Raw genomic sequence first — 17,030 nt, forward strand, 5'->3', positions numbered from 1 at the left:
TCCTTAAGTAATAAAACCTTATGTATACTTAGTATTAATCTTATAGCGGAAAATAAAAACAATTTTTATAGGAAAATATTTGACCGAACCTTACAATTTTATTGAGATGCTGATCAACTGATCCTTAAATCTTTGAAAATGCATTGAGGTTAATACATATATATGTAAGACCTTCGATATTAATGTTTTATACTTGTTTCTTGTTGGAAAGAAAAAAATTCTCTAGGAGATAAGATTCTGTTCAAATATTAAAAAATATAATTTGAAGGACAATATTTTTGAAAAAATAACATAAGTCCTTTTTTTACAGAGTTTTACACTTTTTAATCGATAACCGGTAGAGTTCCATTTCAAATTTTTACTAAAATTTTACACCAGTAAGCTTTAGACACTAATAAAGAAAATAAGATGCATCTGAGCATAATAAATAGTTTTGTACACTTCTAATGTACATACATAGCCATTAAAAAACATAATCTACTCAACATATCCTTAATATCCTCAGTCATTGAATAGCATAATTTAATGTCAAGCTTCATTAAAGTTTATACATTTTGTAACAAATGTAAAAAAGTTAAGAGTTTCCTTATTACATTGTTGGTTTTATGATATATGAATTGTAAAAATTTGATACAATAATAAGTGCGTGTGCCTGCTATAGTCTGGTGACTAATAGTGCATGCAATTTATGACACTCAGTATCAAAAAAAATAAAATACACAAATTCTTCCTAAATAAGGGGAAAATGTGTAACAGTTTGAAACAACTTTTATTTTTTGATTTTATGTACATATTATTTTTATGACTGTAAAATTGTTATTCATTTAATGTGGCGTTTTAATGTATTTTTCATAATTGTAGGTTTCGCACTAAAATAAGCTCCTTTAGGACATTTGTCTTACCCTGAATGTTTTTTTAAACATTTTTAGAAACCATAGTGGGTCATGTAAAACATACACTTTCGTATTTATTTACTGTTTCTTCTAGTCTGTCCTAATCTCCAAAATCCTTATATGTACATATTTACTTAGTTATTTCTTATTTTATGTATTTGGTTGTTATTACAAGGTCCTTTTATCTGTATTTTATTGTTGTACATAAAAAATAGATATTTTTGTGGCCTTTTATATTGTCATGAAGGACGTTAGAGTTCGAATACCTTAAGGATTAAGTTTAATATTTTTCCATTTTGGTATTTATCATGGTAAAATTTGTATTTCATTAATGTTTTTGTTGAAGTTTTTTTTTTCTCGAAAAGAAAGAACATAAAGTAATAAATGTTATGCTGAAAAAGGGCATTTGTTTTTGATTTTTAAAAAATATTAAAGGATGTCATGGAGGGCTATTTTCCAATTTCTAGATTAGAACATATCGGGAGAAAAACATAGAGAATTTTAATATAATAATATATAGTTTAGAAAATAAATTTCATCGAAAACGAAGGGGGTGATGTTTGAATTCCCACTTTTTATACCCACAATCAAAAAAGATGCCGGGTATATTGATTTTGTTATTCCCTTTGTAATATATCGAAATATTGGTCATAGACCCACAAAAGTATATATTCTTGGTCCTTATTTAATTTTAAGACGATCTAGCCATGTCCGTTCGCATGTCTGTCTGTTGAATGCACGATAGACTCCGAACGAAAGGAGCTAGAGGGTTGAAGTTTTGCACAAATATTCCTATAGATTTGGTATTAAAAATGGGAAATATTGGTCGGATAGCCCCCATGCAAATGGTCACCGGAAAAAACTGCTTTAACAGTCATTACTGCCTTAACAAGTAAGAGTGTTATATTCGGCCATGCCGAATCTTATATACCCACCATCAAACCTCGTTTGACTCGAATGAAACTTACTTATGTCGAATTTCATATATATACTCGTATTTTTTAGGCCAGTTATAAGCGTTAAAGTAATTTTCTGAAGGGGACCTTATATAGGGGGTAGGGTCAATTATGGGTCGATCCTCATAAAATTTGGTAGACAGAATTTGGTTCGTATTAAATTTATTTGTGTCGAATTTCATCGCTACACTCGTATTTTTAAGCCATTAATGAGCGTTGCAGTCATTTTCTGAAGGGGACCTTATATGGGGGGTAGGGTCAATCATGGACCGATCCTCATAAAATTTTTTAGATAGATTTTGACTTGTATGAAACTTACTTATGTCGAATTTCATCGCTATATTTGTATTTTTAAACAAGTTATGGCTGTTAAAGCTGCTTTTCGAGGGGCCACTTGTATGGGGGCTATCCGAAAACGTGGACCGATATTGCCTATTTTCAATACCAAACAAACCTTACCTATAAGAAATATTATGTGAAATTTCAACCCTCTAGCTCTTTCCATTGGGACTCTATCGCTTTCAACAGACAGACAGACGGACGGACAGACATGTCTAGATCGTCTTAGAATTTAATGAGGACCCAGAATATATATACTTTTGTGGGTCTATGACCAATATTTCGATGTGTTACAAACGGAATGACAAAATCAATATACCCCCCATCTTTTTTGATGGTGGGTATAAAAATACGATTATAGCGATACTAGTTGTCGACATAAATAAGTTTCTTATGAGCCAAAATCTATTTACCAAATTTTATGAGGATCGGTTCATAATTGACCCTATATAAGGCCCCTTCAGAAAATGACTTTAACGCTCATTACTGGCTTAAAAATACGAGTATAGCGATGAAAGTTTTATACGAGCAAAAATATCTACCTACCGCCTATACATTAAAATCCACATAAATAATCTGACAGAACTTTAGAACATCTGTCGAACTTTTTTAATTTCACCTGTTATCTTCAATTAAAAGAAAATTTAAGGTCAAAAACTGACCAAAAACTAACCAAAAACTGTACCAAAATAGACTGTTCAGTTGAGGTCTTTAATCGACTCTATTAAGTCAAGACTTTGTTAGGTCTTGGTATTATCTAAAGTTTTGATGTGTTCACGCACTACTACTACAAAGTCAGAGAAAACCGAATACTCTTGAACAGTGTGGGTTAGTTCAATAGGGAAGGATTCGATTTAATTACTGTGTTTGCTATTTACTTCGATTAAAACTGTTAATAATCATCTTTCTATGACCATAATAGGAAATACATTATTTTACTAAATTTAAAACTATACTAACAAAACTTACCTTTTTCACAAACTGTAGTCGAAGGCGATTGGCGACTGTCAGTGCTTAGCGGAGAGACTGTACCACCATCTGGTTCCGAACTGGAAACACACTGAACCTTGAAGAAATTTAAAATCATTTTAGCAAAATGAAAAATAACCTTAAAAATCGAAAAAAAAACTTACCATATCACTACCACCACTGCGATGACTTGGTGGTCGCTCAGGACTTCTAGGACTATGAGTTGTAGTATCCGGAGGACTAGCAGCCGCTGAACGAGAATTAGCCAACTGGGCATTGGGTGAAGTGGTAGAGGATGTAGCCGTTTCCAAAACAATACCCACTTGATTGCTAACAACATGATGTTGCTGCTGCTGTTGTTGCTGATTAAGTTGATTTTGTTGATGTTGCTGCAGGGCCTGCAGTGTTATATGCTGAGGCGTAGAGACTTGATGATGTGGCTGTTGTACTTGTATGGTGGCATTTTGCTGTACAAAAGTTGCCGTAGCTGTTGGATTATGTTGGGTACTGGCTGGCATTACCAAACCCATGGGTGTAGAATATATCTGACCAATTGGACTAAGTTGGCCATTACTGCCGACAATGAATTGCTGCCCTGTAGTGGTGGATTGTATAAATTGTTTATTGGTTTGTGGAGAAGTTGCTCTCAACATCATAGTTCCTTGTGGTGTAGTAGTGAGTATATTGGTGGTTGGTCCACAGGAACCAACATTTTGTATTTGCAAGAGCGTAGTATCGGGAGCCATAACTAAACCGGAGGGTAAAATCAATTGTTGACCTATTAAATTCATTGGCTGTATTATTTGACCATTTTGCAGTAAAATCTGTTGAGGTTGTGTAGTTGTGGTTGTTGAGGCCGGTTTGTTGACCACTATACCCTGTATGCCATTACCCAATTGGAACTGCTGCGGATAAGTGGCTGTAGTAGCTGCATTTACAGCTGGTGCTGTGGTAAGTTGCACTACTTGCGGTTGATTTGTTGCTTGAGCTGCAGGGGTAGCAGCTTGCAAATTTGCTACATGCTGCTGCAGTAATGCAGCAGTTTGATTTGGTATTGTAGGCGATATTTGTGTAGTAATATTTGTAGAATTGGCCGTGGGTACAGGGGATGTCTTTCGTTTCTTAGGTCTTCTTTTAGGATCACTTTGAGATGTTATTATAATACGTCCGTCCGGTTGTTGCACCAAATGTTGTACTACTTGACTGTCCAAGGTGGTAAATTGTTGCTGCTGAGGTTGTGTTGCCGCTTGTGTAACTTGTGGTTGTTGTTGCTGTATAACATAGCCCCCATTAGGTAGAGCATTCAATACCACTGTCTGTTGGCCCAACACATTTGTGGCATTGCCTGTATTTGATGGTGTGGTAAGCAATTGATTTGCTGTTGTAATTATGGGTTGTGCACCGGCTGTGTGTATTATGTTGCCGGTATTTGTTAGAACTTTGGTACCATTGTTAGTAATTAGATTTTGTCCCGAATTCAAAATGACTGTAGTGGGTTGTAGTTGTGTAGTAGAAGCTTGCGTGTTTGCAGTTTGTGAGACGATGTAGCCACCGTTGGATTGCTGCTGCAGTGTAGCAGTCGCCAATTGTCCTGTATTGTTTAAGACATCCATTTGTTGAGTGCCCTGTTGTTGTATAATTACATTTGTTGTTGCATGTGATTGTGTAGTTGTTGTCGCATTGCCACTAGCAATTATCACTTGCTGCTGTTGTTGTATGTGTGGTTTATTATTCGAGGACGGCATAACTATAAGTTGACCAGTGGAAGTCATAATAATTTGAGAATTTCCTGTATTATCGTTGGACCTTAGCAATGGCTGCAGCTGCAGTTGACTGATAGGTATGCTAGTGGTGCTATTGGCGGTTACTTTTTGCACAGTTGCCTGTATTTTCTGATTTACAGTGGGTGGTGCTGTAGGATTAATACGCTGTCCTGATGAGGAGGTGGTAGTAGTGGTGGTGGCTGCTCCTCTACTGCCAGCGATGGTGGTGACAGTAGCTCTTGAAGTATTAGTGGCTACTAGCCGATGTGGTTGCTGCTGTGTTAATTGTTGTATCTGACCGGCATTCTTTATATGCCTTAAAATACGTACTTGCTGAGGATGTTTTTGCAGAGATCCTTGTTGCTGGGGCTTCAAATGAAGCGTTGTAATAGGTGAGGGTAAGGGGGAAGGCGCTGCCTTGGAGTTTGATATTTTGGTACTGCTTGATTCTATTGAACCAGCCGGCGAAGCAGGACAAGGTTTTGGACTTTCATTGCTTGTGGATATAGCTCCCACTTGCTCGGGTTTTTTGGTATTATCTGGTGTTTTGCGTTGTAGATCGGGTGTGGAACGTGGTCCTCCCAAAGTGCTAGAGGAAACTGGAGATTCTTGAGCAGTGGGTATAAGTTTAATAGGGGTTCTAACCGAGGACTGCTGTTGCTGCTGTTTAAAGAGATTCTGCTGAGTGTTTTGTGGGTTAAGGGTAACTTGTGTTGAATTTTTTAAATTACTAAAGGAAAACTTATTCGAAATAGCAGTTTGACTAGGTGACACAATATTTTGAATATTGGTGAAATGATGTTGTTTTATAGTTTGATTTTGTGAATTTGGCATTTGGTAGAAATTGAGAGTATTGTTAGTATTTAAGAGGCTATTATTATTTGAAACATCTAAAGAAGTTTTATCAATCACAGTTTGTTCACTTAAAACGGTTTGGGTTTCACAGTCATTATCTTCATCTTCCTCCTCCTCTCCATCTTCTTCTTCCTCATCACCTTCCCCTTCTTCTTCATCTTCTTCAGGTTCGTCTTCATTAAGGTCTTCTTCAGCATTTTCTTCTTCCATTTCATCCTCAAGCTCTTGATTGGTAATGCAATCTGTCAAAGTGTTGGCATGTTTTAATATCTCACCCTCTTCAAGTTGTTCACGTGAGCACTGTTTTTCTTCGTTATCCTCTTCATCGCCATCTATTTCCTCCTCGCCTTCTTCCTCCTCATCATCTTGTCCATTTTCCTCGTCATCATCTTCTTCTAATTCACCTTCTTGGTCACCTTCTGGCACAGATTCCTCTTGAACAGTTTCTAAATTCATCATTGAATTGTGTACCAATGTCGTTTGTTGCTGTAAATAACCATTGAGGTCATCTTTATACAATGATGTGTGATCCATTTGCTGTCTCTGATGCTGTTGGTGTTCTTTATTATTGGTATCAGCTGCTGACGTTGTTGTTAGTTGTTGCTGCTGTTGCTTTGTATGACATGTAAGTTGTGGTTTATTACACAAATTCGATGACCATTGTATATTTTCACTGTCACTATTCATCATGTGCGATGAAGCTGCTGATTCATGTTGTGTTAATGCGGCTGATGCTGCCGGCGTTGGTAACATTCTATCATCTTTGGGCCATGTTTTATTAGCACTTTCCATCATGCCATTGTTATTGTAAGTGGGATTTGTTATCATATATTGTTGTTGTTGCTGTTGTTGCTGCAGTTGTTGTTGATGATGATTTGACAACTGTTGTTGGTGCTGCTCCTGCTGTTGTTGTTGTTGCTGCAGGGGTGGCAGCATTTTAAATGTTGAATTATGACTAGTTTGTTGCTGTCCACCAGAACCACTGACATCTGAAGTAAATATTGATTTTGAATCTGTTGTGGATGATGTTGTTGTTGTTGTGGCGGGGGAAAATGTTGTATTGGCATTGTTATTATCAAGTATAGACTCTGTGTTGGCAACTTTTCTACGTTTGGCATCTGCAAGCAAAAGAATAACGAAAAAGTAGGAATTAATAATTTGAAACTTTTTGATTCATTCATTTTCAGACAAACCCCTATATTTTTCCTAAAATTAATCATGGTTTCAATAAATATTTTCACTCAATATTATTTCCTTATCGCCTAACAAATCGCCACCTTCCTTACTTGTTAGTTAGTAACACCTAAACATATTTAGTAGTTTGAATAAATTATTACCTTTGTTGATTTGAATTGAAAAATTACCCACTGACAATTATGAAAATACCACCTCTCTTTGCAAATTTCATACACAAATAAAAGCTGTGATAAAAACTTCAACTCACACGCATACTTTTTGAAAACTAAATTGAAATTTATTTGCCTATGTATGTAACTTTGTATGTAAATAGTGTTGCATGTAGCGAGCTGGTATTTCGTCGAACGAATACTTACAAACGTACATTTGTACATATTTAAAATGCATTTACGAAAAAATATTTATGAAAAAAAAAAAACACATCATTAAACTTGTATATTTTGAAATGAAAACACGCAATTTGTAACAAGTTCACATAAATTGCATTGAATCCAGCAAAAGCTTTTGCTTAATGTTTATAGAATTTTTTACACTACTCCCTTAATATCCAGACAAATATTTGTAATATTCTCTATATTACTTGGAACTGTTAAAGGATCTACTGTTTAATGGATTTTTTTTAGTTTTATTTTGAAGCATGTTAGCAGCCAGACAAATTATAGTTATAGTTGATTCAATATGTCGTTAGTAACAACATACATACATTCTGGCTGGCTGGTTGGTATTTAAAGTGTGTTGTTACAGCACGCACTTCACTTCAGTGCTAAATACCATATTCCCTCACACGATCCTACCTACACAAATATGCAAAAAAAAAAAAAAAAACATTTGGCTGAGTGCAGTTTATGAAAGCTGAAACATGCAATCATTTGCACGGTTTTAGTGCAACATATCATAAATGTTTTTAGTCATATTTAAATTGTATATTACACATTTTTACAACAACTACTAGCAACCACTTGCTATTTGATTATGTTTACAGTAAAACTTTGATATATTAAACTTTCCAAATATTGTCGGTAATAGACGAAATTCTCATGGCTTTCGAAATTAGATCAAAATTCTTGGGATCGGTGCTATTCTAGGCACTTCGTTCTTCAAGAAAACTGATTGAAAAACTCTAAGAAATTATGTACATCAAGGAAATTGAGTTTCTTAAAATTGGACAATAGTGTATTATGCACTATACATCGTCAATTACAGAGGATTAGTACTGTATAATCATTGTAATAAAGTAGCATTTTTATATAGTAACATAATTGTTCAACACAACCAAACTTAACTAACATTTTGTCATCGTGTTTTTTATAAAAAAAAATATTTTTTTTTTCAGAAAAATATCTTTCATAGGTATGAAAACCATATAAATAAACTGAAATATTTATTAATGTTTATTTAGGCTTAAATAATTGCATGTGTAACTCATACCAAACTCATACAAACTGCATGAGATACAAATAATATTTTTCAATAATTTCTGCACAAAAAAAGTGACCAACCAAAAAAAAAAAAACATTGTATGTGTTGTAAAGCACAAATGTAAATGTTTATTTTAATTACAACACAAAGATTTTTTTAAATTGATAAGGTTTGGAATAAATACAAACAAACACACAATACATATTTATATTTTTTACCTTTTGATCACAATCGTGTTTATTTACAGACATACTTACAGTAAGTTTTTTACGTTTATATTTCTATTTCTGTTTTTGCATTTAATTTAAAGTTTGAGTTGTATGTTATTCATTGGCGCTAGAGCGTGTTTAAGAAGGTATTTTGAACAAAGTACAACCATTGACAAAATATTCATAATATGTTGGGTGCTGACGGTTTTTATTATTATGATGAAGGGAACGTTATAATAAAAAATATTGATTATATTTGATTTAGAATATTGTTATTTTTATAGATAGAATTTGTCAAAACGTAGTCCCTTCGACTCACCTTGACTGTTCGCGTGCAGCGAACTACCACGATAACCATAGATAGAATTAGTTTATATAAAATCAAAATATAATGTCGGTTAATAGTCTGATAAGTTCGGTGCTGTTGCCGAAGACAACAGATACCACTTTAAGGGTATAGTACTAGTATTTTAGTGGGTTGAGTTGTTTTCACTTTACTGGTTAAGCATAGAAAATACTATTTTGATTGTTGATTTGACTCCACATAATAATTTAGTTTGAACTATTTTTATTAAAACTCGAACAATAAAATTACTTTTTTCGATTAAACCCACGAAAAAAGGATAAAAATAACAATAAAGTTTTCACTGACTGCATCCTTTTGTTCACATTTTGTCAATATTGCATGTATGTATGTATGTATGTATCTTTCATTGATGTTTTTTTCTTGTTGCTGTTGGAATTGATGATGGCTGTTTGGTGGATGGGTGGTACATTTTATATCGATCTAAAGTTTAATTGATTGCTTTTATGGAAACTTTTCACAATTTTGCGATTTCATGTTTTATTTACACGTACATATGAAGGCGAAAAGGCAGTAGTAGTAGAATTAATTTACTGCACATAAAACGTACGATGATAAACTCAAATATCACGTATACACCGGGAATAATTTTACTAATGATTGAACTGTAATTTTAAGTGTCCTATTGTACTTCATCATGTTTCTTGAATTCAATTAATTACTTTATATTATCTTTGACAAATACTGTCAGCTTTTAAGCTAAGCAAGATTAATTTATAACACATTTCTAATATTACACCTGTAAATTTATAATTTTTTTTTGCGTGTAAATTTATATCAACATATCCTTCAATCATGTATATTGGTACAAGCAAATGTTTGTAAGTGAGAATAAATATGTTTATATGAATGTTTGTATGTATGTATTCAATTCATATACGTTTGTATACATATGTATGTATTCAGTCAAAACAACAAACAAACTTTTACCTTTTTACTCTTATATTACACATGACTGCATTGTAAATATTGAACTCTTACCGGATTCAAAAGACACATACCACCACTGGCGTTAACAGACATCTGAAATGTTGTACGAGTATGTTCATTTAAACATAAAACATTATGTATTCATGTGTATGTATTTGGATTCCAAGGTCTGCACTCAGTTAAACTAACTAAGGGCCAAAATATTCTATATCTGACATATTTAACATAAAATCGGCACATAACTTAAAATATCAGGGAATATATAGTAATACAAAATTTAATTATTGGTTCAACAAGTTACCACACATCTTATTAAGTGATCTCTGTCCTTTTCCCTTTTTATTGTATTTTGCAAAAATGTGATTAATAGCCAGGTAGCATAAACACTGTGTGTAAGCTTGTGTTTTTTTTTCCAGTTTGTCATTTTATTTTGTCAATATTATTGTGGCATAAAAAAATCATGGTCCATAAAACATCTTTGAAATGTTTGGTGGTAAATAATAAATCATTATTTGTTGTAAAACGTATACGATTTTATATTTTTGAAATTCGACTAAAAGGAAATTCAAAATTCGTGTTTCCGTTTAAATGATGTGTACAGGAAATGAAAGTGGAGAAGATATAAAATATTTCAATATATTGAACAGGAACAAATAGTGTAAGTATTAGAAGGTTAAAATTTGATTGTGATTGAAATGTGAATTTTTGAAATGAAACCAATATTTTATTGCATATTTTATGAAAAATTAGAATTCACAAATGCTAAACAAATAGAACCAATAATGAAGACCTAATTTTTTAAAATTAAGTGCACAAATAATATATGTATTTTATAAAATTAAATACCACAATATTTCAATTCACTTTTGCCGTAATTTAACACAATTACAGAATTTAGTTAAAAAATGTTTACGTGTGTAGAAAAAATATAACGCCATCAGACATTTTAAACACCAACAAGTCATTAATCACTAAATGACAATACTACAACAAGGCCATAAACAAAAACACCAAAAAGAAAAACAAATAATAACAAAAAAAAAAGAATTAAATGAAATAAATAAAAACACGTACAAAAACATAAACTATAATAAATATAAAGTTATTTATTAACCACAAAAGTATCAACTATATAAACTTATTACACGAAAAGCAAAAAAATTAAATAACTACAGGGTAAAAACTTAAATAAAACCACAACAAAAGCAGTTTGGCACCTTTTAATAATAATAATTGCCACTGCAACATACAACCCAGAGAAAAAAGGGTCCTACATATTTACAATCAAACTAAAATACATATGTGTGTGTGATATATATAAAAACTCATACCAGTAGGTATTGTATTTGGGCCTTACTCACAAACAACTAAGTAAGTAAATCAGTAGAATCAGGGAATTCAAGTGAACAACAATAAAGGTGCCAATATGGCCATTATTTATTAAACAAAAAAAAAAAAAAAAAATATATATGTAAAAAATTGAGGTTGCAAGAGGGGGACAGTTTTGAAATGTGTATTTATATAAACATACATGCCTTTTATGTTATTTAGAAATAAAATATACATACATACATATATTGTTGTTTATGAATTAAACACACCTTTCTTTTTATGTTTTGACAAAAATATTCATAGAGGGTGTTTAAATATGTTTTGGTCAATTTCTATACATAAATTGCCTCCGGTAAACAGCCAGTTATTATGATTATTACCAAAAATTAGGGGAAAAGAACGACAATTTTAGTTTGTGTAGCATGTTGTAAACAATTCTTGTGCATTATGATCTAAAATTTTGTTTCCAATTAAAATATGTTTTTGTTTTTAGGAAAAAATTTAATATTCTATAAACTAAGTAAAACTTGAAGATTTCTATTTACAAGTAAATATTTTTAACATTGGAGGTTAGGTTAAAGGTTTGCATAGTAGTATATCTGTCATTTGAAGGTAGGTTCCAGCAAAAATTTATTTTGAAAAATGTTGCTGGAATTTTAAATCACTTAAACTGTATTAGATTGCAATTAAAAAACAAGTAAGAGTTCTGTATTCGGCTGTGGCGAATATTATATAACCTTCACCATGATGTGTTAAAAAAATATAGTCATTACAAAAAAGTATTTAAAAAAAATTAAAAAATACCAGTTGTAAAACGAAAAAGTACCAGAAAGTACCCTTTTCTAGATTTTCGTTCAAACAGGATGTTGCGTATGTGCATAAAAACCAAAGACTATACCAGTCATAGAACAAAAAAGTAGAAAAAAGTCGTTTCCTCCAGATTTGTATTAACTTCATGTTCCCCCTTACTCTGGGCTCTACATGCTTAATTTAATGTTTCTAGTTTCAATATTATAGAAAATTCAAAAGGTACCTTTTAAAGAACAAAAAATTACCAAAAAGTTCTACATGCTTAATTTCATGTTTCTGGGTTCCATATTATTGAAAATTCAAAAAGTACCTTTTGTAGAACGAAAAAGTACTAAAAAGTCCCTTTTTATTAATTCTCACTTAATCCGGGCTCTACATACTTAATTTCATGTTTCTAGGTTCAATATTATAGAAAATTCGAAAACTTCCTTTTATAAACGAAAAAGTACCAAAAAGTGCTTTTTATAGGTTCTCACCTAATCCAGGCTCTACATACTTAATTTCATGGTTCTAGGTTCAATATTATAGAAATTTCAAAAGGAACCTTTTATAGAACGAAAAAGTACCAAAAAGTCCCTTTTTATAGGTTCTAACCTTATCCGGGCTCTACATGTTTTTAGGTTCAATATTATAGAAATTTCAAAAAGTATGAAAAAAGAACGAAAAGTACCAAACAATCCCCTTTTATTGGTTCTCACCTAATCCGGGGCCTACATGCTAAATATCATGTTTCTAGGTTCAATATTATAGAAAATTCAAAAAGTAGGTTTTGTAGAACGAAAAAGTGCCAAAGTGCCTTTTATGTGTTCTCACTTAATCCGGGCTCTACATACTTAATTTAATGTTCCGTGGTTCAATATTATAGAAAATTCAAAAGGTAACTTTTTAGAACGAAAAGGTACCAAAAAGTCCCCTTCTATAGGTTGTCATTTAATCCGGGCTCCACATACTTAATTTGATGTTTATAGGTTCAATATTATAGAAAATTCAAAAGGTACCTTTTGTAGAACGTTTAATAGGTTCTTACCTAATGTTTCTAGGTTCAATATTATAAAAAAAGTAACTTTTATAGAATAAAAAAAAATTACCAAAAAGTCCCCTTTTATGTATTCTCACCTAATCTGGGCCCTACATGCTAAATTACATGTTTCTAGGTTCAATATTATATAAAATTCAAAAAGTACCTTTTGTAGAACGAAAAAGTACCAAAAATTCCCCTTTTATAGGTCTCACTTAATCCGGGGTCTACATACTTAATTTATAGGATCGGAAAATTATATTGTATAAATTACAAACAGAATGACAAACTTATATATACCCTAGTCACGAAGGTGAAGGGTATAACAAGTATGAATGTATAGTCGGGCATGGCGGACCATATGATGGCCTACACCATTGCGTATGTTAAAAGTAAGGGTTATGTTTTAATAATAAAGCATTTAGTTTGTTTTTTACCTTGTGCTTGGGAATGTTCCAAATTTCATCAAATTATCATCAAAATTGCGACCAGTAGCGTGCGTATATAGTTTACATTGACATACAGACGGACGGATGGACATAGCTAAGTCGACTCAGAAAGTGAATCTGAGTCGAATGCTATACTTTAAGGTGGGTGTAGAATCAATATTATAGGGTGTTACTAATATCAGCATAAACGGATAATAACCCCCCCCCCACTATAGAACTAGGACAGTGACTGCTGTAATAAACAGTGTTACTTTGACATGGCAATATAATACGATAATACTAGATATGACACTTTTCAGGAATACTTTGGCGTTTGATTTTCTCACAAAATTTTATTAAAATTAAAAAAAGAAAGACTAAATTTCATGTACATACAAATAATTCTGCAAATAAGATAGAAATCTTACCACTCAAACCCTATTCCACATAAAAAATTAGGGTTTGGATCCTTTTTTTTCACTAAAACTGATTTTTTTTTTATGATATCATACTTTTCATTTACTTCTCATAAGGTCAGGTTGAATTTAAGATTCTCCTAAGCTGCTTTAGACATATTTAGCTTTTCTATTATTTTCGTAGCAACAATTTTCCAAAAGATTTTCCAATTTCAACGACACCCGTGAGTAAGTGAGAGTCTAAGTATGAACGTGCCGGTGTATGTGGTTGATATTTAAGTACCATATTGCAAATGTTGGTCTTGTTCTTGGTCGACCACAATTTGTTGTTATATGAAAAATTTTTTTCCTATTGTTTTTGCTGTTGTTGTTCATATTATAGACCTGTGAAAACCTCTACAAATATTAAGCATTTTTGTGCTTATTTAGCAAATGCTTACACGACATTAACAATAATAACGACCTCAACATACTAAAGGATCCTTTTGGAGAACACATACTCACACATATATATAAAAGTATTTAATACATTCTTGCTGACATGGGTTAATTATTGTACATGCAACTAAAAGTTTTTTCTGTTGTGTTACTCTTTCTCTGTTCTCTCAGGTCCGTGTTCATTTCATTGTTTGTTGTATGTTGCGTGATTTTTTCGTTATTTTTATTGTGTTGTTTTTTGTCTTTTACAGGAGTCTAATATTGTTGTTGTTTGCTTTTATGCAAATTTATGTTAATTTTGTGTATTGTTTGTTAAATAAGTCCTTATTTTAGAATTTGTATATACGGGAGTGTAGGGTTTTTTTTCCTATCGTTTCTATTAACATTATACGGTGGTTTGATTTTTGATGAATCATGTGTTTTTTTTTTGAATGAGTTTAAATATATTTTTTCAATTTAAAGTTTACTTTTAGATTTTTAAGATCTAAATAAAGTTGATAAGGAGGCATTTTGCTATATGATATAATTTCTAGAGTTACATATGTAAATAGACATTCTTGAAAGATGTATTAAGCCCAGCCAAATATTGTACATTTTATTATTTCCATATAAAGTCCTTTAGGAAAATTTTTGAACATATGTATATTTTCTGTCAGTGCTCAAATGATCATAAAATAATAATCAACACAACAGTTAATTAGTACATCCGCATTTCCATTAAAATACAATTACAATTGCAAACAAACAAACAAACAGAAAGAACGACAATAAAGTCTACATTTGCAGACTACAATTCAATTTATTTTAATAATTATTGTTGATTTAAAAATATCATTTCATTACAACTTCTATAAAATGCGTATTTAAATAAAAACATGATAAAATATTTAAAAATAATGATATTATGCTGAAAACAATTAAACAAATAAACACAAAACAAATGCAATGTGTATGAAAAATAAATGAATCAGAAAAAATTTATAAATTCAATTTTAACATGCTTAATAAAAAGTATTTGGAAAAAAATAATAATATTACACATATGTGTTTATACACTGTGTTGTATTTTCTGTACAATGTAAAATCGGTTAACATAAATTTTCTAACACTTTAACAACATACAGCCAGACTGAAGGACAGACAGCGGGAATTATGTCGAACTCCCCTAAGGCATTTATTCACACTCCATAAATTTTGTGTGTAAAAATATTGGTATGTTAAAGTTGTAAGAGAGAGAAAGAGAAAGGAAAAAAATTCAATTTGTAAATTTAATTTGTTCAACAATATTTTTATAGATAACATATAATAGTTATGTTTTTTAATATTTTTCATTTCTTTATAAATATTTAAATAATAGGAAACGTTTATTCTTTGTAGGAAACATTTTCGAAAATGTTAAACCAATCAAGACCAGTTTGGGAATTCGAATAAGATTTTCAATAAAAACATTTTCCATGTAGGACTAAAAACAAAATTTTTAGTAAAGTTCCTATAAAACAATAATTGGCCAAAAAATTTTTGGTTCCAGAACCGGTGCAAACCTCAGTTTCTAGATTAGCAATAATTTCTGAAATTCGTTATGTGGAAAATTGTTGTGACTTTCCAGCATTTCTAAAGAGTTTTCAAGAAACCAGTTTTTGGGCACTTGCTCTACATTGGTACCCTTACTGAAAAACCAAAAAAAAGGCGCTTTTCACTTCTTATTCATTGGCATTGTAACTTAAAATTTTAACACGATGAGCACATTGGAAAAATTGCTCACACATAATACGAACCTGGACCTCTTGTGGTTAGTTCTGCCTTACTCAAAACACCACCGCTTAGTTATTTTATTGAGAGTCAAATAGACCGATAAATTTTTAATCCAGACAACAAGTATACTTTTATAAAGGATCTGGGATTTGAGATATCGTGTCCTTAAGTTTGAAAATCGCAATTTTTGGATCTACTTGAGACGTTGTAAGAGCGCCAAGACATCTTTATTTATAATATGTTCTATGTCATCTGAAAGTCCATTCTGTCAACTTTAAAATAAAAGCAACATCTGACATATCACCTTTCTTCTTCGAAATATCATGCTCTCGGGTTATTGATATTTTTATTTTTGTCGGGCTGTGCTATTACCCAGCAAAACATTTGAAATTAATAGTTATGACCAGTAGTTATTTCATACATTACTTGGTAATTAGTGCTCATTATCATCCACATTATTTCATTTAGCTGAATAGGTTATTACTGGAAAAGGGGCGTTCATTTAACAAAGAGGTGGTTCGTGGTTCGAGCCCTGCCGTTTATTTTTTACAAAATGGCATTCATTTATATTTTTATGTAAAAAACCGTTCTCAAAATCACAGAAAGCAACAAATTAATTGAGCATCTAGTAAGCGGCTGGAGTGAGAAACACAGAAAACAACTGAATGTTTGGGTTTAAATCCCGGCTGAGGAATATTTTTATTTGCAATTTGTAACAGAGTTTTTGTAATCAGATTAGTAACCATTTATTCATTTGTTTAAGGTAGGTACATATTATTATTACCCCAAGAGTAATTAGATTCCACGTGATTCCAATATTACTTTCTAGCTTACTAGATAATGAATGTTTTTGCTGGGTATCTGTGTTGCTGGCGCAAAATTCAAAATAAAGTACTTACGTATCTGATTATATGTAAGTGATTATAAGATTACTTAACAATA

At 31.7% G+C, this 17,030-nt stretch overlaps 1 protein-coding gene across 7 annotated transcripts in view; it reads right to left on the minus strand.

The window, feature by feature from the left end:
• The window catches only part of LOC119604173 (transcription factor SPT20 homolog), a 329,355-nt gene that overhangs the window by 8,906 nt on the left and 303,419 nt on the right, over positions 1-17,030 (minus strand). For 6 of the 7 annotated variants that reach the window (XM_037956661.1, XM_037956653.1, XM_037956650.1 and 3 more), the window contains exons 5-6: positions 3,322-6,893; positions 3,158-3,254 (exon numbers count right to left, since the gene is read on the minus strand). In XM_037956661.1, coding sequence (XP_037812589.1) covers positions 3,158-3,254; positions 3,322-6,893 — 3,669 coding nt within the window. The remainder of the gene's footprint in view (positions 1-3,157; positions 3,255-3,321; positions 6,894-17,030) is intronic. The other variant, XM_037956656.1, reaches the window with a different exon arrangement.

This window comes from Lucilia sericata, unplaced genomic scaffold (assembly GCF_015586225.1).
Source record: "Lucilia sericata isolate MDLA Ls3-8-SP2 unplaced genomic scaffold, ASM1558622v1 Contig000012F_arrow, whole genome shotgun sequence".
In the NCBI taxonomy this organism is placed as follows: Eukaryota; Metazoa; Arthropoda; class Insecta; order Diptera; family Calliphoridae; genus Lucilia; species Lucilia sericata.